At 43.5% G+C, this 12,253-nt stretch overlaps 1 protein-coding gene across 1 annotated transcript in view; it reads left to right on the top strand.

The window, feature by feature from the left end:
- Positions 1–12,253, top strand: part of WRN (WRN RecQ like helicase) — a 2,579,924-nt gene that overhangs the window by 730,551 nt on the left and 1,837,120 nt on the right. Inside the window, 2 exon segments of the mRNA XM_044059154.1 lie at positions 3,111–3,179; positions 3,278–3,360. Coding sequence (XP_043915089.1) covers positions 3,111–3,179; positions 3,278–3,360 — 152 coding nt within the window.

Genomic DNA, 12,253 nt, shown 5'->3' on the forward strand with positions numbered 1-12,253 from the left:
TAATCCCCGGGGTGAATTTTCTATTTCCCATCCACTGATCAAGATCTCTCTTGAAGAGGGCCAGTGAGGTGCTCTGTTTGACATGTATGGGAAGTCTGGATTGACATACACTGGAAGATTGGGATTTCTTTAGATGTAGCATTTCTAACAGAGCTGGGTCAGACATGGCTTTGTAAGTCAAGCAGAGATCGCCTCTAAGTAGGCGACATGAGACAGAGAATAGTTGGGAGTTTTTTTGAGTCTGTCCATATAAGACAGGTGTTTAAGGCCTAGAATCCTCTTTGTGAGGTACTTTTGCAGCCTCTCCAGTTGTTGCAGTTGTCTAGTGAGGTACATGCCAAATGGGGCATTGTACTTGATGATTGGCATAATGAGGGAAGAGTAGAGGGAGACAATGACCTCTCTCTTCCTGGATGCAAAACCCATAGTAATGAGATGTGCCATATAGAAGGACTTTCTGACCACGGTGGCAATGTGGTGGTCAAAAGAGAGGTTGCTGTCAGCCTGTGTTCCCAGATCTCTTATAATGCTTTCTGTGTTCAGTGGACTACCATTGATGTGGTAATTCATGGAAATGTGCTTAAGGCCATGGTTATGACGCCAGTCGTTGGTCTCAGCCTTTTCTGTAGGATGTCAGCATCACTTGGGGAGTTAATAGCTCCCAAATTGCAACCGTCTGCGAACTTTGTCAGCCAGAGCCCCTTCAAGTTGGCCTGGACTTCAGAGAAGTAGATACCAAACAGGAGAGGACCCAGGACCAAACCATGTGGGACTCCACTCGTGACTGGTCAGCAGTCCGACTTGGAGTCAGCTACTTTCACACTGTGGGTTCTATCTGTGAGCCAGTTTGCACCCCACCTAGAGATATAAGGGTTGATGCCTAGCTTAGTGAGTTTTTCTATGATTCCTGAGTGGGGAATGGTATCAAAGGCTTTGGCCAGATTAAGGTATGCTGCATTAACCACCTTGCCATCATCCACAGTTCTGGTGACTGACTCGAAGAAGTCGACCAGGTTGAGCAGGCATGATCTACCTTTCAGAAAACCAAACTGTGCAGGATCCAGAGTTTGGAGATCCCTATATCCTTGTTTATTAGGTCCATGATGATGCGTTCCATAGCTTTGCATATCAGACTCGTCAGGCTAATGGGGTGATAGTTCCCAGGGTCTGTAGTCGATCCTTCTTTGTGGAGAGGGATGACTGTAGCATTGCACCATTCGGTAGGGACAAAGCCTGAGGTGAGGCTGTGATTGAACTTGGACACACAGGTGAGGTGCCATTTCACTCTGTAGTTCATGTAGAACACAGCCAGGGATATTGTCATGTCCCATAGAAGCAGTTTTCTTGGCCTTGGACAGTACTGTTTTAACCTTTGCAGCAGTAATACTGTGGGTGCCTGGTAATCTACTGATATTGAGATTTGCCCTTTGGTGGGGGAAAGAGGGGTATAGTTGGCACTGAACCTGAAGGCCAGTATATTGGCAATATCTGTTGGCTCGGTATCGGAGGTACCATTGTGCAGTAGCTCAAAGCAAATCTGGGTATTGCTTTGGAGATTCTTTACATAACTATAGAAGGCCTTGTGCTTGTCTTTACTGTCTGCTGCAATTCTGTTTTCATAGCTAACTTTAGACGATTTTATGAGAGATCTCAACTTTTTGTTGAGGCTGATGAGGGAGTTTTTCCAGTCTTGGGACTTCACCTTATTCCGGATCACTTTTGTCGTCCTCCTGTTGTAGAGTGTGTTTATATCAGGGGACTACCAAGACTGTCTTCCTTTTTTTTGGAGGAGAGCATCTTGGTTCTGTTGAGTATGGCAAAATCCATGCATTTGTGTACGTGTTCATACAGTGTATTGGTGTATGATTTGGTGGTCATGCTACTATTCACCATTTGCATGGCTGCCGTGAAGTTATCTACCTCTGTTTTTAGGTGCCCGAAGTTAGCTTTGGAGAAGTTTTTCTTGATGGTTACCTTTGCGGGGCGGGTGGGAGAGATGTGGATTTCCAAGATGATTAGTTTGTGGTTGGATCTAACCAGGGAGGAGTCGACTAAGTGTAGAGCAACGGTCGCCCATGTTAGTAATGAACAGGTTAAGGGTGTTGCTTCCTCTATTGGGGGTAAGGGCACTGTAATTAATGAATTCCAGGAAACATTGGGCAAGTGTATTGGTACATGAGTAGTTTTCCCAGTTAATGGAGGGGTAGTTGAAGTTGCCCTGTATGAGAGTGTTAGGTTGGACCCTAATATTCTCTAGGATGCTTAGGAAGGCAGAGTGAGAGTCTTGGGACATGGTTGGGGACCTGTAGCAGGCTACGGCCTGAATTGCTGTCTTACCCAGTGTTAGCTAGACCTGAAGTATGAGTTATGTTGGGCTACCAGTCTGGAGGTGTGTGCATCCTTTATGTATATGGAATTACCACTGCGTTTGTAGCTTCTGTCCAAGTTCAGGGGCCGAAAGGTGTGGAATGAGTTATAGCCTGGTAGTGCAGGTGTGCTTTCTGCTGCCTTGAACCAGGTCTCTGTTACAGCACAAATGTTGATGTTCTCCATTTTAAGGAGTGCTTCGAGTGAGTGAATTTTGAGATTTAGACTTGTAGCATTGAGCAGCATGACCCTCAGATTGTATTTGTTTGGAGCTGTTATGGTGGTAATTAGCTCTTTGGAACACCACCTAAAAAGCACTATAGAGGTGGTAAGAGCCTTGGCCAGTATCTGGAAACCCAGGGGTGACAGAAGCAGGCCATCTCTGGCAAAGCATCAAGGTCTGTCAATCATGTCATCCCAGTCAGACAGATAATGGATCGGATCCCCATCAGCTGCTTTTCTGTATAAGTGAAATGTGGTAAATTGCTATGTACTGCTGTATTGTCATAGTTGTCCTCATCAACAGTAGCATAATGGCCCTCATTACCAGCCTTTTTTTATGAAGCAATTGCATGTTTTGTATTTCAGTATTCATCCTCCCCCATTTTGTTTTTTTATAACCTTATCCTGTACTTCCCAACACTGACAATTGAGTTACTTCAAATTTTAGTGCTCTAGTAAAGTAGAACTTGCAAAATTACTGGAAGTTAACTGTTTTAACAGTGGTATCCATTTGTTTTTAGAATGTCTGACATTCCCGCATGTTTCCTTGGATCAGCACAGTCCAAAAATCCTATAGAAGACATTAAAGCGTGAGTATATATAAAGTACTTTTAGTCTGGTAATTAGATATGTTGTGCTGATATGTTGTGCTGCAAGTCGTTTAATTGGTATCTCTGTTTCCTTTCAGAGGTCATTACAGAGTTGTATATATTACTCCAGAGTACTGTTCATGTAATACAAAGTTGCTTCAGGAACTGAATGAAACTCTAGGTAAGTAAGAGCAGACGTGATATTGTCTGACCTGTACGAATCGTTCACATGCTATATAAGCCATTGCAAATACTGTACTTAACACAAGAGGATTATGATCAAATTTCAGATAGTACTGAGTATATTATGTGTTCGGGACATGGATGGCCAAAATATTCACCTCAAGAACTAGAACAAATCATAGTTCTGTGCACTGCATGGAGATTTAGCTGCTTCATGTGCTAGCAGCTAGTGAAAAATCATATTAAAAAATGTGATGCTTTGCACTAGCTATAAAATCAAGATAGTAGTGTGGAAGTGGTATCTACTCAGTACCAATGCACTGTCCCAACGTTTCCTGGAATTCATTAATTCCAAAGTAGTTTAATAAAGAATACTGGGTGTACTTAGCAGGCAGAAACGGAAGTTTACTGGCCGCCACTGTCCGGTTTTAGTGCTAGACAAAATGTTAGCATCTAGGGAGGTGCTTTTAATAATTTTTAAGCACCCTTCTAAGTGGCATTAAGGTCAGGCCTCACTGTATGGTAACGCTGAATGAGGAAATTTAACTGCTGAGTGATCACAGCACTCCTTGCGCTAAATGGAGGTTAATGATCGAGTCGCTGATTATAACCTGCTTATTATGTGTTCAGGACATGGATGCCAAGAAGTTCACTTTGAGAGTGAAGCCAGTACTGTTTCAACATGTGTGTCCTTGAATCCCTCTCTTTCAATACATCCTTATGTAGAAATATTTTTGAAAGGGGGGAAGAATGCCAGTGGCTGCTCTTTGGGATCCCAGTTTTGTGTTAGAGAAGCAAATACTTGCTTCATTTGAACCAGTTGATCAGGTTTGTAACATGTAAAACTGTTTGTGATTGCTTTGACCACTCCAAAAAGGTTATCTGAGTTGCATACTGTTATTGTGAATCAGCCTTATCTCGTTTTCCACTGAGACAGGATTTCTTTGCGAGCTAGTACAGCTTTTAGAGACGCTAATATGTATAAGGTGAGAGCACCAGGGGACTTGCTCTGAAGTAGATGTAGTTTATGTAGTTCTGTTGAGAACTTTTACCAAGATTAATTATAATGTTGTTGGCAGTTTTAATTGCACTAGGGGTGATACATGCCTAGATGTGCCTCTCCAATAGGCTTTATTAGGACATTCAAGTAACGCATTTAAGACATGACTGCAGGAGCACATTAGTGACATTACGAAACAAAAGTGAGAAAGTATAGTTGTAACACATTTGTCACATCACATAGAGGCAGGTGTGATGGTTTTAAAGACACTAATTCAGTGCAAGTTAAAATTAAAGAAGGTCCGAGTCTAGATTGATTATTGCAAAAAGAAAACATTTATATATTAAAACTGTAACTGTGCCCAAAAGAGTTTAAATAATGAAATCAGTCGGAAACTGTTATTTAAATGATTTTTGTTGGTAGAGGTGAATTTATTGATTGTTAATTAATTGGTTCTAATTGATTGCTGGTTGTTATATGTAGCCTTTTTTTCCCATCTCTGATTCTTAATCTGTTAGTGTATTTAGCCAAGATGATAGTTGGTTGAGTATGCTTTAATACACGCATTTTTAAGCCTTTCCCATTTTATTTTAATGTGTTTGAAAAAATATTTGCCTTTAAGGATAAGAAACTGAAGTGTGAAATAAGTAGTAGACATTCTTGTTTTTTTTTTTTTTGTTTTATTTTTGAATTGGGGGGCGGGTCAACAAATGTTATTTTCATGACATTAGCATGAAGTACCAGGGCTAATGTTTCAAGCCTATAATAACCGGCAGAAAAATGTTTTGCATTAATGAAAATCAGGAGGAACAACATTATCAAATTTAATTTCTCCAAGTCTAGTGGGTTAGGTGTATGTCTTTGGGACCATCTCCAACAACAAAGTATGATTAAAGTTTCTCTAATTAGTATTGGTTTCAATCCTCATTGTCAGCCGGTAGTATCTATTTCACAGCACCCTAATGTGCTCAGTAATAACTCCCTCCTGCAGTTAAAAGGAAGCCGCCGGTGTTCTCTCTTCACAGCACCCGATTGTGTAAATAACTTATAAGACCCGTTCCTGCTAGCGGCCGGAACTGGTAACGTATCTTCCTCTACATTAATGTGATTTCTGCCTTCAGATCCTGATATTTTATGTGACTTGTGGGCTCTGCATGCAAGACATATCTCATTTCTGTGTGCAGTAATTTCATGATTTTCAATGGTGTATTGCTATGTTCTTTTTCTTGGACCTAATGGGTGGGATGTTTCGTTCTTTCATCATTGCTATCATGTTCTGGTTGTTTGCTGTCAAGGTAGCCCACAGTCGTCTCCACTATTGCAGTCTCACACATTTCTGTGTCTGATGCTGTTGCTACTCCATCGTCGTCATCAGCGGTGAGAAATATGCAGCTGACGCCATTACATCAGCTTTTCACATCATGACAGAGGGAGTTCAAGCATGCAGCATTACATCAGACATTCTGCAGCTTTGCCAGTTCTTAAGTGCTGTTCGCGTCCTACCTGAAATTTTTGTTTTTCAAGTTTCAAACCGGATGTCTTCTAAAGCTAAGTACCCCATTGGGGATCTTTTTTTCTTTCTCTAACTGATGTCAGAAAAAGTTAACAATTGTCTTGCCTGTGGAAAAGCAAATACCTCACAGAGATTCTCATTCTTACTGTGTCACCTGTTTAGGCCCAGACCATGATGTCCCCCGCTGCCGGTTTTGTGCCTTGTTTAATGCCCGAGCTGTAAGTCGTCGGGCTATCTTTGTCACTAAATTCTTTTGCTGTCGTTCTCCATATTCTGAAATGGCTTCGATAAGCCATCTGACTACCGGTCTTCCGAAAACAGTAAGGATAAAGACAGTGACAGACCACATAGGTCCAAAACTGCCAACGACGCTTCCATTAAGCTAGTCACCAGTCCGCCGGTACTCAGTGAGGCGCCTTCGCGCAGCCCCTGATAACTGGTTCTACAGATACGCAGGCCTCTGCTGGGACCCATTCGGAGTCCGGTATGCCACGAGATGCTTCTTCGACTATGAAACCTGTGGATGTCACTACCTTGGATGTGTCCGGAGCCGCTGTGCAGGCACCGGCTTCTGAGGGTGTATTCCGACCTTCCAGTGTTCGTATTAAACTGACAACTTTGTTTTTGACGAAAACTACCAATTTTTCTCAGGCCCAGAGTTCGCACTACGCCTAGAAAACCGAAAACCAATGAACAAAGAGCATGCTCCAGCTCTGATGCCACAGGAACAAATGCTCAAAATGGCTGAAGACCTTATTACTCTAATTAGGGGAAGCCAGCCTTCCCCCGCTAAAAAACAAAGAATGTAATTTCCTTCCGATTCTACAGACCATGAGTCTGATGACTTTGATCCCTCTGATTACCAGGACTTACCCTTATCTACCTATGAGGATTCATATGCAGAGGATTCCATACCCTCTGCTTCCCCTCCAGAGGATTTTTCTTTTGGTGAAACCATGAATACCTTAAGAGAGCATTTCCACTGGGAATGCCAAGGCTATCCTCAGTCCAAATACAGAGTCAGAGAATTTTTAGACTTGCTTCAGCACAGGGCTCTAGCTATATATACCACATGTCCTGGATATTGTGGATCATGTTTTCATGGAATCCAGTCTTAATCCTGGCACTATACCACCAGCTCCTAGAAAACCTGATAGGTACTACAGAGTTACCTGTCTCTCACACATTTCTCTAAGAATCCTACTGTGGATCCAGAGACCATTTCCCAGGGGCCTAAAGGCATTAAGGCTACTACAGCCAAAAATCATACCCCTTCAGACAGAGATTCTAGAGGTTTAGACAGATTGGCTAAGAAGGTGTATACCTCTTGCCATCAGGACTTTGAATTTCCAGTTTCACATGAAGTGCCAGCAACATATTATGGAACTACTTAAACAAAAAATGTTGCTACTTCCAGATTGTGCAGAAAATAAAGAATTACAAGAGATAATGCATTCTGCAAACCAAGTTAGTAAACATACTTTGCAGTGTGGGTTTGATGCTTAAGAAGCATTTTGCAGGGCTCCTGTCACTGGGTCTTTACTGAGAAGGCATGCTTGGCTGAAGGAACAAATCTTGCCATACAATAAGCAAAATTACTAGATGCTCCATTAAATCAAGGTTGGTTGATTGGCACAAAAGCAGAAGTTGTTCTTAAAAAGATGGGGGGAAAGCTAGATCTATGCAAACTGTTAACGATTTCTTACAGGTGCAGCCACCTAGATTCAGTAGGCATTGGCCTTCTAAAAACTGGTCCTTTCCAGCCCCTCATAGTCCAAATCCAGGGGAAGCAGACCACCAAGACTACAGTCTCAGGGTATGCAGAGATCTAAACAATGGAGTGCCCCCACCTCAAAAACAGGAAGTGGTAAGCCACCCCCCCATGGAAAAAGTTCACAATGACTTTTCAGTCATCCTTCCCAGCCATGCCTAAGTAATTGCACCCCTAGAAGGAAAACTCGCCCTTCATGCAAACAACTGGATGTCCATTACTCAGGACTGATTGGTTCTAAACATTGTATCCCAGGGATACAGATTCTACTTCCACTCACTGCCCACCCCAAGCGGGTTGCCAGACCTTCCTCTAAACCAGTGGGCAGAGGCTCAAAAACAAGTGCTTTTCCCTTCTCACTATCAGGGCTATTCAACCTGTTCCAGTAGAACAAAGGGGACAAGGTTTTTACTCCAGACTGTTCCTGGTGTCCAGAAAAGAGGGCTCTTGGCACCCTATCCTGGATCTTTCAATTCTCAACACCTTTCTGGTGGTACCAAAATTAAAAATGCTTACTCTGCAATAGCTCCTTCCTATGCTAGCCAAGGATGCCTGGTTAGTCACCCTAAACTTAAAAGAAGCTTATCTGCACATCTCCATAAGGGAGTCTTGCTGGAAATATCTACATTTCAGGGCAGGCTCTATGCGCTATCAGTTCTCTGTACTTCCCTTTGGCTTATCTACTGCGCCCAGATTATTCACAAAGTGCCTGGCTCCTGCCATTGCATACTTCAGGCAGAGAAATATTCAAATGTATCCATATTTGGACGATTGCCTGATTCAGGCGGACAGTCAGGAATTGCTACTTCAGCACCTGGCATTTGTAAAGAGACTCCTAACTTCACTAGGGTACACCATCAACGAAAATAAATCATAACTGGTGCCCAGTCAAAAGATTTTATTCCTGGGATCAAGCTTGAACACAGCTTCTCAGATGCCATTCCTTAACCAGAAAAAACGTGTCTATTTGACAAACTACTTCAAACTAATGGCCACCAAAACCCAGCCATCTGCAAGGAGAATACTGTAAGCCCTAGGGTTCATGGCCTCATGCATTCTGCTAATTCCACATGCAGGACTGCAGATGAGGAAACTTCAGTGGTACCTAAAAAGTCTCTGGTGTCAACATTCTCAGAACCTGGAAGCAGTGATTCCTGTCATACCTTGTCTAAGGGCAGAGTTCCTTTGTTGGGCGGAGGCATGCAACCACAACAAGGGACTTCCTTCCACTCAACCCCATGCCACCCAAACCCTGACAACAGACACAGCAGACTATGCATGGGGGCTTACATGGCAGGCAAATGCATTCAAGGCAAATGGAGCCCAAGACAAATCCCACTGCATATCAATCAAAAAGAGATGTTAGCTGTGCTGAATGCTCTGACAGCCTTCAACTACCTTATCCTTCCAGGACAGCTCCTGATAGACAACACCACAGTTATGTGGTACATAAACAAGCGGGGGGGGGGGCGGACTCATTCCTACCCACTCTGCAGGTTAGCCATGGCCCTGTGGAATACAGCCTTGGGCAACCAAGTGCACCTGCAAGCTCAATTCCTGTCAGGCAAACAAAATTCACTGGCAGACTTGAGCAGAAATCTACTGGACCCCCCACGAGTGGAAACTGGATCCCCAACTCATTCAAACTTCTAATCCAGAGGTGGGGGACACCAGAGATGGACCTCTTTGCCTCCCCCCAAAACCATCAATTGAGCAAATTTTGCACCAGAAATCCTCACAGCAGAGAGTGGAAGGTGGATGCCCTATCCTTTTTATGGGAAAGCCTTTCAATTTATGCCTTTCCTCCTCTGCCCCTCCTCTCAAAAGTACTACTCAAAATCAAACAGGACAGGCCAAGGACAATCCTTATTGCCCCACACTGGCCACGCCAGCACTGGTACCCACTCCTCCGCAGTCTAACAGCAGTGCCACCCTGGCACCTACATCAGACCCCCCCTCCCTGCTGTCCCAGCAGGAGGGACAGATTTTGCATCCTCAGCTGCAAACCCTAAACCTTGCAGCCTGGCTTATCCCCTGAATACACCACCTGCAACACTTGCAAACAGGTGTTGGATGTCATCCTTGAAAGCCAGAAGGCTTAGTACTAGGGAATCCTATTCTGAAAAGTGGAAAAGACATTGTTCTTGGAGTCAGTCTCAAGGAAAGAACACAGCCATGCCCACCTTACCTCAAATCCTGGATTACCTAGCAGAGCTGCTCCACAGAGGCCTATCCTTATCATCCATTAAGATTCATGCCGCTGCCATCTCAGCTCATTATAATACTGAGCCTCCTCTCTTTTCTCACCCCCCTCATAAAACAGTTCCTGAGAGGAGCTAACAAATTAAGGCCTCCTAGGAGAGCCCCCACCCCAGCCTGGGACCTTAACTTTGTACTGGAGAAGCTCACGCTTCCCCCTTTTGAACCTGCTGCTTCAGCAGAGTTAAAATTCCTTTCTTGGAAAACAGCATTACTTCTAGCCATCACTTCAGCAAGAAGAGTGTCTGAGTTACAGGCAGTAATGGCCGTGGAAGCCTTTATTTTTCGTGCTGACAGGGTTTCCATCAGGAGTAATCCATCATTTATGCCAAAGGTGGTATCCAGTGTGGCTTTAAACCAATCCATGCATTTGCCAACCTTTTTTCCTAATCCTCAGAATAAAGGGGAAAGGATCCTACGCTCCTTGGACGTGCACATACAGCTTAGGTTCTACCTTGACAGGACAAATCCTTTCAGAAAATCTGACCAGCTGCTAGTCAGCTTTGCTACAGGAGCAGAGGGCAAGGCCATTTCAAAGCAAACCATTTTCAAATGGATAGCACACTGCATCCATTTCTGCTACAAACACCATGGAAAACCTACCCCACAGAGGATCAGAACTCATTCCACTAGGGCTACCTCAACCTCTACAGCATTTCTCAGGGGGGTCCCTACTAGGTACATCCTGGAAGCTGCAACCTGGAGTTCTGTACCCACCTTCACCAAGCATTATCACTTACCTATCTTTTCTAAATCCAGAGCTGGATTTGCTACAGCAGTCTTAAAAGGCCTGATAGGCAGCCCTAACAATTTCTGACTGCCTCCACCCTTCCTCAGCTTTGGGAATCAGCCCAAGTGTGATGACTGCAACAGTGAAACATGAAGAACATAGTACAGTTGTGGACACTTACCATAAATGTAGATGTTAGAGTGTATTCACTGTTGCAGTCCTGGTTTCCCTCTCTCCAGCCCCCTGGTCCTTTCTATACATTCTACCTATCCTCTTTTTGGCCATATTTTTTGGCAGGTGTATTTACATTTTACTGTAGGTGTTCCACACCATTTAATAGCTTCCTATTTTGGAATCCCCTGACATTTGGGGCAAGAAAAACTGATGTAATGGCATCTGCTGCATGTTTTATACCCCCTGATGACCTGATGTCACGGACGAGGCGACAGCTTCCGACGCAGAAATCTCAAGACTCTAGTATTCGGGCCGACTGAGGGCTACCTGCAGGCAGATAACCCAAGTGTGATGACTGCAACAGTGAATACACTTTAACATCTACATTTATGGTAAGTGTACACAACTGTACTTTTTTTAGCATCTGTCTTTTGAGCTTTTGGTAGTAGATGATCCCATGTGATGTAGACTTTGTTTTCTGTGATGCTTTGTGGCTCATTTTTCGGCCACTTCAGTACCATAATGTGTACACAATCCCCAGTGGAACAGTCTTGCCACATTATTATGCTTTTCAGTATACAGTCCTTCTGCCATTAGTATATCGCAACCAGCAACAAGGTGTGCCACTGTTTCCAATTCTGTTTTACAAAACCTACATTTGTTAACTTCAACCGAGAGACAAGAGACTGTCTCATTCGGACGCTATCCTCCTCGGGTGCCTGCGGAATGCTACAACATGTGCGATTCCTCCGCTTGAGCCATGAGACCGTGATATTATACTATACCACCTTGTTCAGTCGTAGTAGCACTAGCTGGTTTCAAAGAAAAGAAACTGTTCCGATACACCCACCAGGTTCAACAACGGACTCTCTGACACCAACGCTATCCCACCAACGCCAAACCCTGACCAAGTACATGCGGCTGTGCCGTTGAAGTGAATGCTGCAACTTTATACCATGTCTTTTAAGGGCCTTCTGGGTCCGGGCGAAATAACGTCCATCCGACTGCTTATTATCTGTCCATGGATCAGGGTGTTTGGAAGAGGGGAAGTGGCTCTTCTTTTCCCTTCCTTCCCAGACCAACCGACAAGAGAACTTGGAACCGGAAGGGAGACCGGGAACAAGAAGAACAATCAAGAAGAAATTCACCCTAAAGAAGGTAAATCACTCCTACAACACAGGTAAATGATTAGTTATTAATATATCAGACTATGTTTTGAACAAACATGAGCTCTCTGTGTTAAACAGAGGCTTGAGTTTTATACCTGCAGGCTGTAATGACCCTACAGATATTATAGTTGACATTAAGTTTTTTACTAGGAACTTAGCTTTGAAACTAATGTTTAACAAGGATATCAACAATGTCAATACTGATGCAACGAAGACTCATATGCTGTTTAAGAAACCTTCTAGTTTTATGCCACAACTTCATCCTCTTTTAGAAG

This window comes from Protopterus annectens, chromosome 17.part0 (genome assembly GCF_019279795.1).
Source record: "Protopterus annectens isolate FY-2018-M chromosome 17.part0, PAN1.0, whole genome shotgun sequence".
Taxonomy (NCBI): domain Eukaryota; kingdom Metazoa; phylum Chordata; order Ceratodontiformes; family Protopteridae; genus Protopterus; species Protopterus annectens.